General features: G+C 43.4%; 1 protein-coding gene across 1 annotated transcript; it reads right to left on the reverse strand.

Moving 5' to 3' along the window:
• Window positions 1–450: 450 nt before the first annotated feature.
• ldhd (lactate dehydrogenase D) lies at window positions 451–15,986 on the reverse strand. The gene is made up of 11 exons (XM_063196907.1): window positions 15,812–15,986; window positions 14,906–15,018; window positions 14,322–14,463; window positions 11,993–12,134; window positions 11,394–11,553; window positions 8,019–8,218; window positions 6,274–6,402; window positions 5,542–5,669; window positions 5,005–5,095; window positions 4,526–4,637; window positions 451–1,973 (listed from the first exon to the last, which is right to left on the reverse strand). Exons 1-11 carry the CDS (start codon window positions 15,914–15,916, stop codon window positions 1,808–1,810), a joined length of 1,488 nt encoding a protein of 495 aa, XP_063052977.1. The 5' UTR covers window positions 15,917–15,986; the 3' UTR covers window positions 451–1,807.
• Between the last annotated feature and the right edge of the window lie 1,514 nt (window positions 15,987–17,500).

A 17,500-nucleotide genomic window follows, 5' to 3' on the forward strand; every position in this document is an offset into this window, starting at 1 on the left:
AAACACTTTCAAATGCAATTTGATGGAATTTCACCAAATATCATGTTTTGCCTAGTATGTGTGCATGCTTGTGAGAAATAAACACCATGTCATTGTTGTATCTTTAAATATCTGTGGCCTACAACAGTCACTAATTAAATTCGTTGAGTGCATTTTAATTATTCGTACCAAATATCCTTTGTCGCTTGGAAACACTTTGCAAATGCACATTGCATCTTAGTCAGTCTGCAGTCTAAACCAGCCACACTGATGGGACTCTAATTACTATGAACAAGGCATTACTGATGCAAATGAGTTTGACTGGACAGCCAACTACTGTCTAGACCAGCAATATTGATTGGAGAGGAAGAATCCTCCTCAAGGGAAACATGTTTCTGTCTGTCAAACAAGACCTGCAAAGAGCAACAAGGACACTCTTGCTTGACTGAGAAGCCACAGAAGAAAGTAGTGAAAAGCTTTTTCATTTGGCTTTATTACGAGACAAAAACATCTCATTCAATTCACAGTACAAGAGGCTCAGAGAAATGACACCTGAAAAGTCAAAACTGCCACATCCATAGGGCGGCGGACTATAGCTAAACTCATCGAGCTGATTTAAAAAAAAATGTAGATTATTTTGCAAAGCATTCAATCAGACCTGCAATACATAAAAAATAGACACTGAATAAATTACATGTGCGCATATCCATATGAAGAGCAGGTATACTTAGCAGGGCAGGCTATACTGTAGCTCCAAGGGAACATTATAAACAATGCAAATAGATTAAGGCGTTGATTACACGTATATGAATATTTTTAAACATGGATATCTACTGTATTTATCCGTTTACATACACAGCACGTAGATTAAAAAAAAAAAATAACACCAAAGTGTGACAGGTGCACTTTCGCCGCCTGAAAGGGATATTTTAAAACCAGACACTACGTGTTAACGAGAGGCTGAAATGAGAGGGGTGAAATGTGTATATGAGAGGCTTGATTGAGTTTTCAAAAATATCCATAATACGTGTAAACGGGGTCTAAAGCTCTCCTCTGGCTGGGCAAGAGAAGCACTTTTCCGCTTCACTACATACAAAAGTACACATGCACGTCATCCTCAGACTCTCCTCGTCAACACTACAAGCATCATTTGTCATCGCTCATTAATCACATCATCGTCCACTCAATCCCATTCAATCCCCCACATCAGTCACTAGAATACCAAATTGGTGGTGTGGTGTTGTTGTTGTTGTTGTTGTGCAGCTGTGCGCTCGCTCCCTCTGCCACATGAGACAAACCGTAATAATAAAGGGTTCTTGAGGGACAAGGGGAAAAGGGACAATCAGTGTACTCCTTGATGCTCAACAAACACTGAGACAATCAGCCCCCCCCCACCTCACCTCCCGCCCCAAGAGGCCTGTTTGTTACACAGCCACACAATACACAGCCACACAACCTATCCCCTCTACTCCTTCCCCTCCTGAAGGAGAGGAGCAGCTTCCAAACTCCCACATGCCACCTGGTGGCGAGAAAAGGGAACTGCATGCTGGTAGCACGATTCATTTTCCGGTTTTGAAAAGAAGCAGGGTAAATAAACGAGCAGCGGTCTGAGGCTTTATCGCATCAAAATTGGAAAAACTGAAATATTGGACTTCATGTGAAATATTGGAGGTCATGTGACAAGGACCCATTGCTGATGATGCAGGTGTTCATGGTTAAGGTAGCGGTGGTGATGGGGGTGTTTACAGGACCTTCCCAGTGCTCACGAGGTTGCTGGTGGTGGTTTTGATGGGAGTAGAAGTGGTAGTGGTGATGGTGGGGGCGGTGCCTAGAGGACCTTCCCAGGGTTCATGAGGTTTTTGGGGTCCAGCGTGGCCTTGAGTCCCTGCATGACCTCCAGGGCCAGGGGTCCCACCTCCTCCCTCAGCAGGGCGCGCTTGCCCAGCCCCACGCCGTGCTCACCTGTACACGTGCCGTCCACCGCCAGAGCCCGCCTGCACAAATATACGCACACACACACACACACACACACACACACACACACACACACACACACACACACACACACACACACACACACACACACACACACACACACACACACACACACACACTATAATTAACACACAAATATATACTTCAGTGTTTCCCTAAGCAACTTTAGAAATTACATTCACAACATGAGATATTTATCTTTTCAGGGAACCTAGTCAAGGTGGAAGGTGCTTCTTGTCAAGGTGGCCGCCTTAGCAATAAAGTGCAGGGGGAAACCCTGAACTTGCTACTTATAGGCAAATATGCATTAATATAAACATAATGCATTACATAAACAGTACACACACACACAGATATAGTATGTACACATTAGTATTAACATAATGGTTATGAACTTGCTCCTTAAAGGTAAATATGCTAATTAAATACAAACACACATACAGTACACACAGACACACTTAAGGGCAAATACTGTAGACATCTCACCCATAAATGTGCACACACATACTCCCCAACTCTTTACAGAAAATAATTTGAACCATCATACAAACCATCTCCAGGGTTTAGTACAGAAAAAAAACTACTCAGACCTTCAAAATCAATACCGTTAGAACAGGCAGGCAGGGCTTTCCTATTCCAAGGCCAAACATCCGACTTAGATAATAACACAAGACACAGCAGTAGTGTGGAGTTTAAATCTTTTTTTTTTGCTTTTGCTTTGGTGGAAATAAGCTAGTGGCAGATTTAATTAAGAGATGAAAGACAACATTAGATTTACTCATCCTTCTACTGCACTCGTAATGACAAAAGAGAAAGAAAAAACCTGGAGGGCAGGAGAGGAGGGGGGGGAATGACTTTGCTGGAAATAAAAAATACCGGCGTCTGTCTAGTCTGCTCTTTCCCCATTCACAATCTGATGATCGACTTGCTTAGCATTCCACACACTCATCATGAGGAAGGATTTTTTTAGAAATACAGATGACAAGTGTTATTCAACAGACACACAGTGTTGAATTAACACTGTCAAATCCACTCTAAGACAGTCAAATTTAACACTCTATCTAGTTAAGTGTTTCTCAACAGGGGCGCTATAGCCGCCCTGGGAAAGTTGGGAAGCCTTAGGGTGGCGGCGTTGAGAAATATACAGCTGAGTGGGGGCTGGGCTGAGTTCTCATTGAGGGAGCATTAGTCTATTTTATTTTTCAATACGAAGGGGGGCGTTGGCAGGCTTATGGTGAGGGCAAGGAGGCATTTGTACAAAAAAAGGTTGTGAACCACTGGTCCAACTAGACACTGACACTGCAAAATCATCCACTGTTTAGGATTCCACTCACAAGGAACGCTGGATTCTTTTTTTCTCAAGAGTCACGAGGAAGCATTTTATAATCTGGCTGACAACGACAAAGTGTCGCTCGACAGGCACATGATGGGGCAGAGATGCAGCATCTCAGCCCACAGAGTTCATTGGGTACATCATCAAATTTTTAAAAGGGCACCACCATCACTTGTCTCTTGCTCTGATTGGATGTCAACTCGAAAAAAAAAAATTCTGGCTGTGCTGCTCAGATTTGATGATGTGAAAAATAGAGCTTTGTTTGGATTTGTTTGAGATTATCCACTTTACAATCACTCGCAAAATCAGTTTACAATTCTCCACTGTGCAATTAAAAACAGTGTTGACTTGTTGATATTTATGTCAAGGAAATCAGTTTGGAGTTCCAGGATGATCAGATGTAATCTGATAATCATGGGGAGCTGATTACAAGGGCAATGCAGAAGACTAGGGCTGTAACGATATTGGATTGAACCGAGGAATCGTGATACTCAGAGTCACGATACTGTACCGCGATGTAAGGAGGCAGTATAGTAATACGCCTTTTCAGAGTTTTGTTATCCTTCAGTCCAGAAAACAACCATATGATACATTGCAACTGTGGAGACAAAGGAGATACATCTCAGAAATCGTGGGGTGTATCGAACCGTAGGTCAAAAATCGTGATACGAACTAAATCTTGAGTCGAGTGTATCGTTACAGCCCTGCAAAACAAAACACATCCACTGGCTGTGTTGCACAAACACGCTTTGGTATTATGCAAAAAACATTAGACTGCAGGTCTACTCAGTGGCGGAACAATTGCACACTGGGCCCCAGGGCAAAACACTGATAGGGCCCCTCATACAGCCTGCCAAAGTTACAATAGGGCCCCCACTACCAATACGGGAGGGCCCTTGGCCCAGGGGCAAATGCCCTGCTCGCCCCTTCTATAGCTCCGCCCCTGGGTCTACTACATGCCATGCCAACAATCATTTTTAAGCATGCAGTGATTTTGGTGTGTTTGTGTGTGTGTGTGTGTGTGTGTGCGTGCGTGCGTGCGTGCGTGCGTGCGTGCGTGCGTGCGTGCGTGCGTGCGTGCGTGCTTGCGTGTGTGTGTGTGTGTGTGCGTGCACATTTGTGTCTACTTTGTTTTGTGTGTGAGTGTGTGTACTTTGCTTGTGTGTACTTTGCGTGTGCATGCGCGTGTGTACGCGTGTGTCTGCGTCACAGGTTTACCTGGCCAGTCTCTCTGTGAACTGGTGCACCCTGCACACCTCATCTGGGTCGTTGGGGTCCAGCACCATAATACAGTGGAAGTTCCCATCACCCACATGCCCTGCTATAGGCCCTGTGAAACACAGCAGCTGCAGACGTCAATCAATCAATCAAAGTTACTACAGTAATACATGGGTTCTAAATTTTCGTTTTCTCCTGGCTGCGCGACACTAGCTACGCACAACTCAACCTCTGATTATTTGAACCCGCTGACGGTCAAAAAATTAAGTCACGTGGTTGGCTGCCAGTGTCTTGCCCCTCCTCACAACATCGTGTTTATAAACACAGTGTCCCCATGTATATAGCACATTATCATACATAATTGTCATCCAATGTGCTGAAGATTAGAGAAAGGGAATAGAGAAGTAAAATAAACTATATTGTATTATAGATAGTAGATCATTAACTATCACTAACCAAAGTAAAGATGAGTAGCATACCTGTAAGTCTATTTCTGATAAGGTCTTCCTTCGTCTCCACCACCACCTCTGGCAAACGGGAGAGAGGAACACACACGTCTGTGGCATAAGCCTGCAAAATCACAGGCAAAGACATGTAGTTTAGAAAAGATCATGTAGCATAAATAACTTATGATATTAATACTAATACTCATGTTTTTTTTTCCCAGGCTTCTCCCATATTTTAGAGTTTAGACACATCTCCCATCCTCTCCATCTCCCAGTTTTTTTGGAAGTCATTGTTTTTTATATTTGAATATAGGAAACAGTGAACAACATCATCACAATCACACATTATCCTTCACTGTCTCGTCCCCATGCCCAATGGCCACTACATTAGCACAATTTTAAATAATTTATTTTCAATTATTGATATTATAATAGGATATCATCAATTATTAGCATCATTTAAAACATTCATCCTACCGTCTCTGCAAAAATACACAAATGTTGAGACCAGTAGGTATACTACTCATAGCTGGTGAAGGTGCCAACTGGTTACTTGGCTACAGTGCCCACCTTGCAGCCGGGTCGGAGTGCCAAGGCAGCGTACCAGGCGTCATGCCTGGCCTTCCACAGCCGGGCACGCTGCGTCTCGTCATCTGCCCACGCAAAGTCCGAACCCCCACTCTCCTTCGCTATCTCCTCTGGAACACACCGAAACATATGAGCATGCGCACGCACGCATGCACACGCACACACGCACACACAGGTGTGAATGACACTAGCAAAAGCGGGCATTCACCACTAACTGATAAATAAATGGGAAAAATCACCAGCCATTCAACAGCAAATCGGGGGAGAGAGAGATAGAAAGAGACAGAGTGTGTGTGAGAGAGAGAGAGAGAGAGAGAGAGAGAGAGAGAGAGAGAGAGAGAGAGAGAGAGAGAGAGAGAGAGAGAGAGAGAGAGACCCAAGTGACAGTGAGTAACCCAAAACTCAAGAGGTGCTATCAATGAAAGGGGAGATGTTGAGCTGGTGGTCCCCATTCAATTCAATTATCTATGCTAGCTCGGAGGTAGAATTTGCATTGCCAGACAAAGAGAACAGCTGGAGGTACAGAAGAATTCAATCATTTATCTCAAAGGGAGTTGTAATAATTACTGTATTTCCAGAAATGGTAGCATATTGCTTTAAGTTCAGGACACATTCCAAAGTCAGAATATAGTTTGCACACATACACACACACACACACACACACACACACACACACACACACACACACACACACACACACACACACACACACACCTGTGATAGACACCTGTTCGTCCAGACTCCGGTTGCTGCCATGGAACTCCAAGAAGAGGGTGGGAGTCACCGGGTAGGCCAGCGAGTTGTAGCGGTTACACGCATCAATCATCACATCGTCCAGAAACTCTGCAAGGACAAATCAAGAGTTGTTACTGAAATAGTAAGGATGCAAACAATTAATCGATTAATCGACTTTTATCGATAAATGCATTAATCAATTAAAAAGCATTCATCACAATTAATCGCCAATTCAACTGACAAGAGACCCAGGTGAAATGGGCATGTGAAGAATGTGTGTGAAGAGGGGTGTAAATAGTGGGAATAGTGGGAATTTAAATGTAGTATTTTGTCACAATTTTAATTTTAAATTTTTAGATTTAGTAGTTTATTTTCGAGAAACATTGAGATTTGAGGGGAAAAACTGAGCTTATCAAATAATCATAAGTTGATCGATAAGGCAATCAACTAATGATTAATGAATTAATCAATAATTTGCATCCCAGAGGGCGCTGTGGCGCAGAGCGCTAAGCCCATATTTGGGCTTGCATGCCCACGGGGACCCCGGTTCGAGTCCGGTCTGGGTGATTTCCTGATCCCACCCTGTCTCTCTGTCCCACTCGCTTCCTGTCACCATCTCAGACTGTCCTATCAAATATAGGCATAAAAAAGCCCCTGAAAATAAAATTTAAAAAATAATTAAAAAATAATAATTTGCATCCCTAAAGACATGGCTACTGCTCGATCTAGCTAGGAGATCAGTAAACTGTTGATGGTATCATTTTTGTCTGTTTTGTGGTGTGTCTACTCTCTCCCATTATCCATTTTAATCGCAATGCCACCTGCATTTTCCAAGGTTTGATACTAGCAATTACTTTGTTACTACTGTAGCAATTCCTACACCCTCTCCCCATTCAGGTAGTCCGCTCCAGTGTCTCACCGTCTCCTCATTCGATTTGACTGGTCTAGTCTAGTGAGTCATTTTCTCCCCATTCGATTTATAACTGGTCTAGTCTAGTGTTGCATTTTCTCCCAATTCGACTTGACTGGCCTAGTCTAGTGTGTCATTGGCTATGGCTGTGTCTCAAATCAAGCACTTATGTCAGTGCACTGACAGCCAGTGCACAGTGCACACAGTGCACTGAGGTATTTAGTGCATAGTGTCATGGAAAAATTTGAGCACTATGCACTGTGCCCTCGCTGGAAGTGATGGCTGAGCATGGCGTTAGCACGCCAAAATATGAGTTGGCTACTATTTACAATGCACAGCATCTGGTGCTTGTATTTCTATTTCCTTCATACCAAAGGACAACAATCACACATACAATACTTTTGTTGACATGAAAAGGTTGGTGTCCCATCAACATTACTTACAGAATTAGGAGACTGTTGACCAAACTCTTCTACTGAACTGAATGCCACATTTCCTCTGTGTCATTGTCAACATGGCCGCCGTTTAGTGCGTGCAGTGTCCATCATTCAAGCACTGCATTTTTACGCCATTGTTAGGGCATCATCCTGGCACTTTCAGCGCACTGACTCAACTGAAATTTTCAGCGTGAGCGCCCTAGGCACTGAAACACAGTGCCCGAAGTCCACAAGTGCGTGATGTGAGACACAGCCCTTGTCTCTTCATTCCACTATCTGGTCTAGCCTAGTGTTCCACTTTATCTCTCAGATTTGACTGGTCTAGTCTAGTGTATCATTGGCTCTTCACTCTCAACTAGTCTGGTCTGGCGTCTCACCGATGCGAGCGATGGGCACTCCGGCCTGCAGCACCTGCACAGTGGTATCCACGGCGTCCTGGACGGAGGGGAAGGAGCAGACGGCGGAGACCACCCCCTCTGGCTGCCCGTACAGCCGCAGCGTGGCCTTGGTCAGCACGCCCAGAGTGCCCTCCGAGCCCACAAACAGGTTGGTCAGGTTGTAGCCTGCAGACGTCTTCCTGAGCAGAAACAGAGGGAGATAGTATGTACGTAGTAGTAGTAGATGGAAGTGGAGACACTGGAGCATCTCGGAGCATCTCACTGGAGCATCTGAATTGCCACCTGCCAATTGGCCAAAAATGGGTCAAACTCTGCCATGGCTGGTAACAATTTTAGTCTCACTAGCCACTTTGGAAGGTAACTTGTTCCTGGGTATGACATATCTCAGTAGCCCAGGTCAGGTTGTAGCCCACAGACGTCTTCCTGAGCAGAAACAGAGGGAGATAAAGTAGTTGCAGGGAGAGATTGATTCTGTAGAAGACGTGAGAACATCGAAACGTTAGTCTTGGCACTTGCCCAATGAAACAAGTACATTTCCACATCTGAAGATGCTCTGGTGACTCCTTTCTTTCCCTGCAATTACTAGTCCTTTCCCGTGACGCACCAGATTGTGAAGCGCAGGAGTGCAGAGGATATCTCTCTTTCCTGGGAGATAAAGTGGTAGCAGATGGAAGTGGAGTCACTGGAGCATCTAAGAGGTGCAAGATTATTCCATGCTTTTATTGAGAGCAGCGTCAAACTGATGTTTTGATGTTACCACTAGGGCTTGACATTGCCACCTGCCAATTGGCCAAAAATGGGTAAAACTTGGCCGTGGCTAGTAACAATTGTAGTCTCACTAGCCACTTTGGAAGGTAACTTGTTCCTGGGTATATCTCAGTAGCATACAGTATATCCTGGTTTTGCACCTTGTGTTTATTTCTTTCTGTGATGGAGTGACCATCACTAGGGTTGTGGGTGTGTTCTGACTGTCATGCCAACGAGCCTGGCTCTTTGGTGTAGCGTTCAGAGCCCCGGTTTACTACCCCAGAAGGTCATGGTTTGAGTCCCGGCTGGGAAACTCTACTCCCCTTCGCTACAAATGGTGTCAGAAGTGGGATGGCTACCGTGAGGACACCGGAAGCGTACCCATTGTGTGTGAGCCGTAATTCCATGTGAAGGACTCCCAGGATTGGTGACCACGGCGTGAGGGACCCCATTGATGGGTGAAGCATTGATGATGGGGTAAACCGGATGGGAGAAGCATGATGGGCAGTTGCGTGAGGGACACCATGAGTGTGTGAAGCGCACGGGTGCGCTTCCCGAAGGGGAAGGCAATGTGATGGAGTGACCATCACTAGGGTTGTGGGTGTGTTCTGACTGTCATGCCAACAAGCCTGGCTCTTTGGTGTATCGGTCAGAGGCCCAGTTTACTACCCCAGAAGGTCCGGGTTTGAGTCCAGGCTGGGAAACTCTACTCCCCTTTGCTACACTTTCCATTAATGGCTTTGCTTCTTTCTCAACTACAATCTAATTTCTTTAGTGCAAGCTATAGCGCATTTGCTCAGTCTACGGTGGAACCAGCTGGTGCAACCCACTGCAGGACACGGCACACTCTATGTCATATTTTACTGTCTATGAGTGAGTTTGTCTTCAAGACAACACACAAGACACGCACACATCTTTCAGGGGAGTGGATATTTGTGTCGCTTCCCAGAAGACCCTAATAGATGCTTGGAGGTTTACTGAATCCCTCCCTGCAGGATCTGTGCATATGTAATCGAGGATGAGTGAGTCACTTTTTCCCCACGCATGAACAGTATGTAGCTCAGGTAACAAACACTCACAAGAAAAGAGCAAAACAACTCCCTTGCCAGGTAGCCAAACTCAGCTCCCTCCCACGAGACTGATTATGTTCTGGGCAAATCCCTCCTTCCTGCATTTGCAGAGTATTCACCACCACATATCATAATTATTCACAAGTCTTACATTCAGAAATGTAGCCTATTTCAGAAGTAAGGGTGGGTATTGCCAACCAACGTGCGATACAATACACATCCAGACACAGAAGTCACGATAGGATAAATATCACGATACATGTACATCCTGATACAGTGATGCATATTGTAATATTTTAGACCTACATTTTTTTTTACATTTTTAAGAAAACAGACATATGAATGACCAAGTGTTACTTTTTTCTGTAGAGCAACAGTTACACTGTAGTGAATGTAAAACATGGCCTTCACAAAACTGTTGGTCAGAAGCTCTTGTTTTGATTCCACTGAGAGGGTTTTTTGTCATCAGACTGCATCTTGGCCAACCGATCACTGAGCAGATAGAGGGAGTGGCAGTAAGCTAGGAGGGAGTGCTGACGTTGACTGTGTGCCATGACCAGTGTTTGTGATGGACTAGATAAAAAAAAAACGCACCTCAGCGTTGTTACATACAGAAAAAAAAATTCTGGAGATCAGTGTGGCCGTGCAGCATTTATGCAAGCTGTGCCCCGTAGCTGCTCAACCATGACTGCGAAAGTGAAAGTGAAATTCCACCTGGGAAACTCCAACTCCGATTGTCATTGTGGCAGCACTCCACAGCACACAAGTGTTCACTGCACACTGCACACAACGAAATTCCATTTATGCCTCACCCATGCAAGGGGGCAGCCCCCAATGGTGCCCCTAAGGGAGCAGTGTGGCGGGAGGATGGGGGAGAGCAGTGTTTGATTACTCCCCTCACTTTTACCAAGAGTAATTGCCTATGTCTCTGCCAGACAATGGGGAATGAGTTAAGGTAGTCATGAAAGTCTGCACACATACAAAGTACAGTAGTAATTGTAACAGAATTCCTGACTGCAAATGCACTGGAAAATACTAGCAAATACAGCACTGACACATCATTTATGAGAGTGTGCTAATAAAAACATCTTCCAGTCTTAACAGAGTATACTGTAGTGCAGGGGAATTCAATTAAAAGTCACTGATAGGGCTTTCAGGCCGAACAAAACGGAGCCGGAGCCGGAGCCGGTGCCCGCACCAGTTACGTTCGGCACTTAAGTGCTTATCTGCGAACCGCCCGTGTTCATACCGGCCATGTGCGCACAGAGTCAAAACGCCTTGTTCGCTTTAAATAAACCAGCATGAAGTCAAGAAAGTGTGCTGTGAACTTTTTTCTTTTGAAACCCTGCTGTAGAATATACACAGCATGGCAGTACCTGGTACCAGTACCATGGCAGTGCCTGGCCCGTCCTGACAGAGTATACTGTAGTATATACACAATACTAGCAGTACCTAGCACATCTTGACAGAGTATACTGTAGTATATACACAATACTAGTAGTACCTGGCCCGTCTTGACAGAGTATACTAGCAGTACCTGGCCCGCCGGCCCTTCCCTGCGGTGTGGATGATGGTGCCGTCGGCCAGCACCACCTCCAGGTTGAGGACGTTCTCCCGCATGGTCCCGTAGCGCACCGCATTGGTGCCCGACGCACTGGTAGCCGCCATGCCACACAGCGAGGCATCCGCGCCTGGGTCTGTGGGCACAAGCACAGTCAACGTCATCAGTGCTTTCAAGCCAGACACGAGTCTCTTTTCCAGAGGTGAGTACCTGTACCCATTGTTTGGATGCTCAGTGTTTCTGTTGCCACAAAGCATGCCATTACACCACAGATCTAAACATTGGGCACTTCTCAAAACCTAGTGCAGTGCACTTCCAAGTGTATCAGTCTAATTAGTCATGCCCAGTGATTGGATACTCTTTATTAGTCACACCCAGTGATTTGATATTCCGTAGAGTTCACCAAAGAGTATCCAATCACTGGGTGTGACTAATTAGGCTGATACACTTGGAAGTGCACTGCACTAGGTTCTGAGAAATGCCCAGAGTGTAGAGAAATCTACAGTATATACAGAAACAAAGGCTTCTGAAGGATTCAGAAGGTGTGCACGGGTGACGTAAGTATTGCCCCTCACCTACAGGGAACCACAGCCCTGTGTCTCGCAAGTACGTGTTGAGGCCTTTGCGCGTCACACCTGGCTCCACGGTCACGTCGAAGTCCTCAGGGTGCAGGTCCAACACCTGGTCCATCATCCTCAGGCTGAAACACACACCACCCTACAGAGCAGAGCGAGCACACACTTCAGTGGCACACCGCCCATTACCAGCAGGTCGGTAGCAAATGCAGCCGAAAATGACAGAAACTGATGCATTTAAAGTTAGCTGAAAATGTGCTGCATCAAGTGTGTATTGGAGAAACTAGCACTGTAAGACATTTACAATATATGGATATTGATCCCACAACAACCCAGATATGTCTGTTGAGATTTAGCAAACATGCTGAATGTCAATATTGATGTTACAGACTAGCTACATAAGAACATGCCAATGTATAAATTGTAAAATGTAAAAATGCCCAGAAACAAACATATATTTAAATGTAAATTTGCCAGCAATTTTAAGCATGTGCCGCATTAATCCATCACTTTCAGACTTTGGAATCATACTGCGTGCATTCCAAACAGATCTTATGATGGAGACATGTCACAATACAATGTGAGCGCCAGTGCCTGACAGGTTAAACTGTCTGTGCTGACTGAATAACTGATTGTTGCACTGAATGCATGTGCAGTATACGTACATATCAGGGCTTAACACTAACACACGCCAGGTAGCCAAATGCGGGTGAAAGTCGGCGTTGGCTAGTAGATACCGAAGGTTCACTAGCCATTCTGGCGGGTCCGTTACTATTCTAAATGATGAGGCACCGCATTTTGTAGTTTTTCCCCTCGGACCGTCTTTGCTACAAGCGCAATGCAATGCGATTTCGCGAGCCTACAATACCCATGAAGCACCTGTGTCACGTGTCACCTGTGTCTCACGCGCGAGAGGAATCTGATAGAGCTAGTCTTGCGAATATGAGTGGCAGCAGCGAGCTACCAGCAGCACATCAGCGCGCGTTTGGAAATGTCACTGAAAACCTTCATGTGAAAATAAAGTAGCGAAGTTCATCTCAACTGACCTGTTTTGGGATCTGTCATTACAATGCATAGTAGTAGTGGACATTAAAATGAACAAGGCGAGAGGAGAACACCTCAGTCTTGTGAAAGTCTTGAGACTAATTAGCGCAGTGATAAGACAAGGACACATGCGGCATTAATAATGTTCGGTTTAAATAATTTTCTGATTTGCCTGTATGTCATCATACCTTAATATTCCTCCATGTTTCTTGTGCCGTTGTTCCCGACTGTCAAACGGGGCTTAAACAACGCGCAGTAGTAGCCTTCCAGACTGCACAATTCATGTCCCATGTCCCTTCGCATGTGCCCATCTTGCCTTGCGTCCGTTTAGCCTATATTTTAAACAACTCAATATTAAACGGAATGACAGGAAGTCGTAGCTCCTTCTGTAGGCCTAGTTACCGGCCGCATATGTGTGTGCCTTCTAGTGGATAGCCTACTTTTATGAGAAAATATTCCGGAAGAGGTGTTATTCCATATCCATGACCGAGGACATGCGAAGCTTGGCAATGACTTTGCACTATCTACTTTGCGCATCGAAAGTGCCCTTCAGATCAAAGACGGAAATATTTTGCTCTCATGTAGCTTACATTTGTGCCCTTCCACAACACTGTGCTTGGTGTTTCTGCACGGCTATGCCATTCCTCAGATAAGTTAATCTGTTCTTATAGCATGCATGCATGCATGGACCAGTTAATAACAATTCTAGTTATTAGGCCCTATATTATATTATATTATATTATATTATATTATATTATATTATATTATATTATATTATATTATATTATATTCTAGGCTATTATAGGCTATTATATTATATTATATTATATTGGGCCTATATTATATTATATTATATTATATTATATTATATTATATTATATTATATTATGTTATATTATCCTGCATTACATTATTACAGCCTATTATATAATTCATTAAAGCTGCTATGATGGTTAAGAAAATTATGGCTAGTGAAGAGGCCCAATGGCTAGTGAGTCAGGAAAACCACTAGCCAAAATGGCTGGTAAGCGAAAAAGTTAGTGTAAAGCACTGGTACATATGAATAACCAGGGTATGATGCAAAAGTAAAATAGAGGGGAAAACCCTGTCTCTCTCATATTTCTCCTCTGTGTTTATCGTTTATATATTAAAAAAAAGAAATGCGCAAATATCAATAGCAATAATCTAAAGCTAGCTATAATCTATAATATAAAAAGTTTGTCCAGTATGAAAAAGGTTCATTTGAAGATGCAGTAGCAATAGAATGGTACTGAGCGAGTCTCACCTTCACAGCCCCCACTCCTCCCTCCAGCCCTGTGCCCGTGCCAAAGGGGATGATGGGAAGGCGGTGGTGGTGGCAGATCTTAGCCAGGGAACTAACCTCCTCCACGCTTCGAGGAAACACCACCACATCAGGAGGCTGGCACCTGTGGCAAAGAAAACACCCACATATTGACTACACTTTCAAACAAAAATCCAAACATATGCACTGATAACTGTACAGTATATGGTACACTATGTCATTTGAACCATATAAGTAATTCCAATCCTGACTGGAACAATAATTATTATAGCCAGTGGAGTATAGCCACTTCTAAATTTCAGGGATTTCAGTATACCCACTTAAAATTGATTGATCCATTATTTTGAATAGCACAAATATATACAGTATAAACACTTCAAAAAATGCTCAAATAAACAGTATACCCACCATAAAAAGTAGACTACACCACTGCCTAACACACACTTTTAGCCAGAGAGAGAGAGAGAGAGAGAGAGAGACAGAGACAGAGACAGAGACAGAAGAAAGGAACTAGAGTACCTATGTGGTTTTACTGCATTTATCTACTAAATAAAACGTGGCCTCACCTGTGCACAGATTCATCTTTGCCATGCTGCTCTCTTACTGTCTGGCCCAGTGAAACGCCATCATCTCCCACTACTGAGCGGAAGGCAGAGATAACATGCTCTACAGTCCTGCTCTGTTGAATGACAAAAACAATGCCACTGACTTTTAATCAAACTGTTGCAAATGATGTTAAAATAAAAAGTCAACACTTCACGCCATTGTCAATATAAGTGTTGTGTGACATAATAGAGCCATGAGAGTGTCGTAAGACAGTCATGCAATGTCATACACATGTTATGACTGTCATTAAGTGATATTTGTTTATGGTAAAGCCCAAACAATGGACCATAAAATGACATTGACATTATGTGTATGACTTGTCCATGATTTTGACACAATTGTAATTTATGACACTGTCATATCATGGGTATGACAGCGACGTCATACCAAATAAAATAATAAGATATAATAATTTATAAGGTTTGTATGGTAGCCTAAAATAAGAAGCCTGTCAAAAAAGCCCACAATTCACAACAGACACCACCGCGACTATTCCAAACTTACACCGTTTACAACGTGGGTTTACATTTGAAGCTCTAGTATTATTATACCCCCGCGCAGCAAGGGAATGGGGCAAGCAGGCGCAGGAGATTCGCTTGAAAGCATCAGGGAAAGCAGCGCACTTGACATGAATAGAAAGAGCGCTCGTGCGTCACTAGAACCAGTTGACAGCCAACAGGTCTGTTCACGCGTGTCCAGGTCCGACAACACTCGACAGTAAACATGTTGACTACTAACATAACAGTAGAACAGTAGAACGAGATTCGGCGGTTGACATTGCAATGGAGGGGGAGAGGCATGAAGACGAAAGGGAGTTGCGCTGTGATCGTATTCTAATGTCTATCACAGAGTTTATTTCCACTTACTTTAACAGCATAGGATCTCTTCAAAACGGTTAGCTCCAACAGATGACTATATTTTGCAATTGTAGGGCACAAACGTCCGGACTGTCTGACGAAAGTCAAGGTCATATTTTCGCAGCCCTGTTATGTTTAATACTTAAACTTGGCACTCATCTCCAAATGCCAGCCACTTGTTTCCCAAAACACTTCCGGATCACGTAACGTAGCATAGAACTTTTCGATGACGTGCTACGTTGAGCGTGGAAAACAGACTGGAGTTGCAGTCCATCACCAGAGAGCGCTACATAGTAGGCCTATATTGCTGAAGAAAATGCAATATTATGGTTAAGATAGATAGACCTAATAGTAAAGCATTTGAACCTTTACTTGCTCTCGAATATGAGAATATAAAAGATTATACAAGATTAGAGCTGCATTTGATCATCTTTTATTCTAAGCCTTGCCCTTAACCAGTTCACTTTTCTTATGCTTTTTAATCATGCACACTCCATTATTCTTAATTCTCAATCAAGCTGTATGAGAGCGATAATGAATAAATGTGGAGAAGTTCTGTGTTAGTGCTGTTTTACAGAACTACACTGTCTAAAAACGAATAAAGTTGGAAACTGTGGTATGGAATAGCTCTGTTCGTTTATTCTCCATCAGCACCAAAACAGAACGACAGGGGACAGCAGCATCGCATGCCTAGTTTAAGACTAGGTTATCTATTCCTCCCATGAACAGAGCAGGCAATAATGACACAGCACAGCAAGGTGGAGCTGAGGAAGTGGTGCAGGAGGCAATAATGTGCAGCAAACAGCTGGAACAAATGGAATAGCTTTAGTAAGTAAATTGATTGAAGTAGCCTACGTTGACTGATCTATATCGGATAAGGCCTATATGGTTAACTATAATAATTATGCAGCCCTTTCTTTATGTAATCACTGCTTGCAAAAAGTCAAAGCTGGAATAATAATAATTAAAAAACAAAACAATTGTCGGTAATAAATAGCATCTTCCTTTCATTACTAACTTTCTCCTTATTTTCGGAGCATAAAGACAAATCCCACTGATTTGAATGTGTTTGGGTAATCAACAGTGGCAGCAATCCATGGATAACAGATGGTTTGATAATGAAGCTAGACAAACATACCATCTTGTCATCTCATCATCTGCAGCCATATTTTAACAAGGTCAACAGACCTAGGTTGCATGGAAACAATAATACAAAAAAATGGTTAACATCAGACACACCAAACATAGGCTACTATACTGCCTTATGGAGTTGCTTGCATGTGACTAATAACAAACCAGAGCAGAAACTGTATAGGTGCCATCAATGGAACAACCTAAAAACATTGGATATTTGTTGCTAACCAAAACATATCATACGAGTCAAAACTCATTTTTGGTCATTGTATCACCCCTTAGTTGCATGGATTTCACCACATTTGATGTATAAACCTGGGAAATGGTGCAGCGGTGTAGTCAACTTTTTTGAAGTGGGTATACTGTATATTCAAGCATTTTTTTGAAGTGGGTATACTGTATATATTTATGCTATTCTAAACAATGGATCAATCAATTTTAAGTGGGTATACTGAAGTCCCTAAAATTTAGAAGTGGGTATACTCCGTATACCTGCGTTCTACGTAGACTACACCACTGAAATGGTGTATAGGATAATTGTGATCATAGAGAGTACATATAGTG

The sequence above is a fragment of the Engraulis encrasicolus genome, chromosome 4 (assembly GCF_034702125.1).
Source record: "Engraulis encrasicolus isolate BLACKSEA-1 chromosome 4, IST_EnEncr_1.0, whole genome shotgun sequence".
Lineage (NCBI taxonomy): Eukaryota > Metazoa > Chordata > Actinopteri > Clupeiformes > Engraulidae > Engraulis > Engraulis encrasicolus.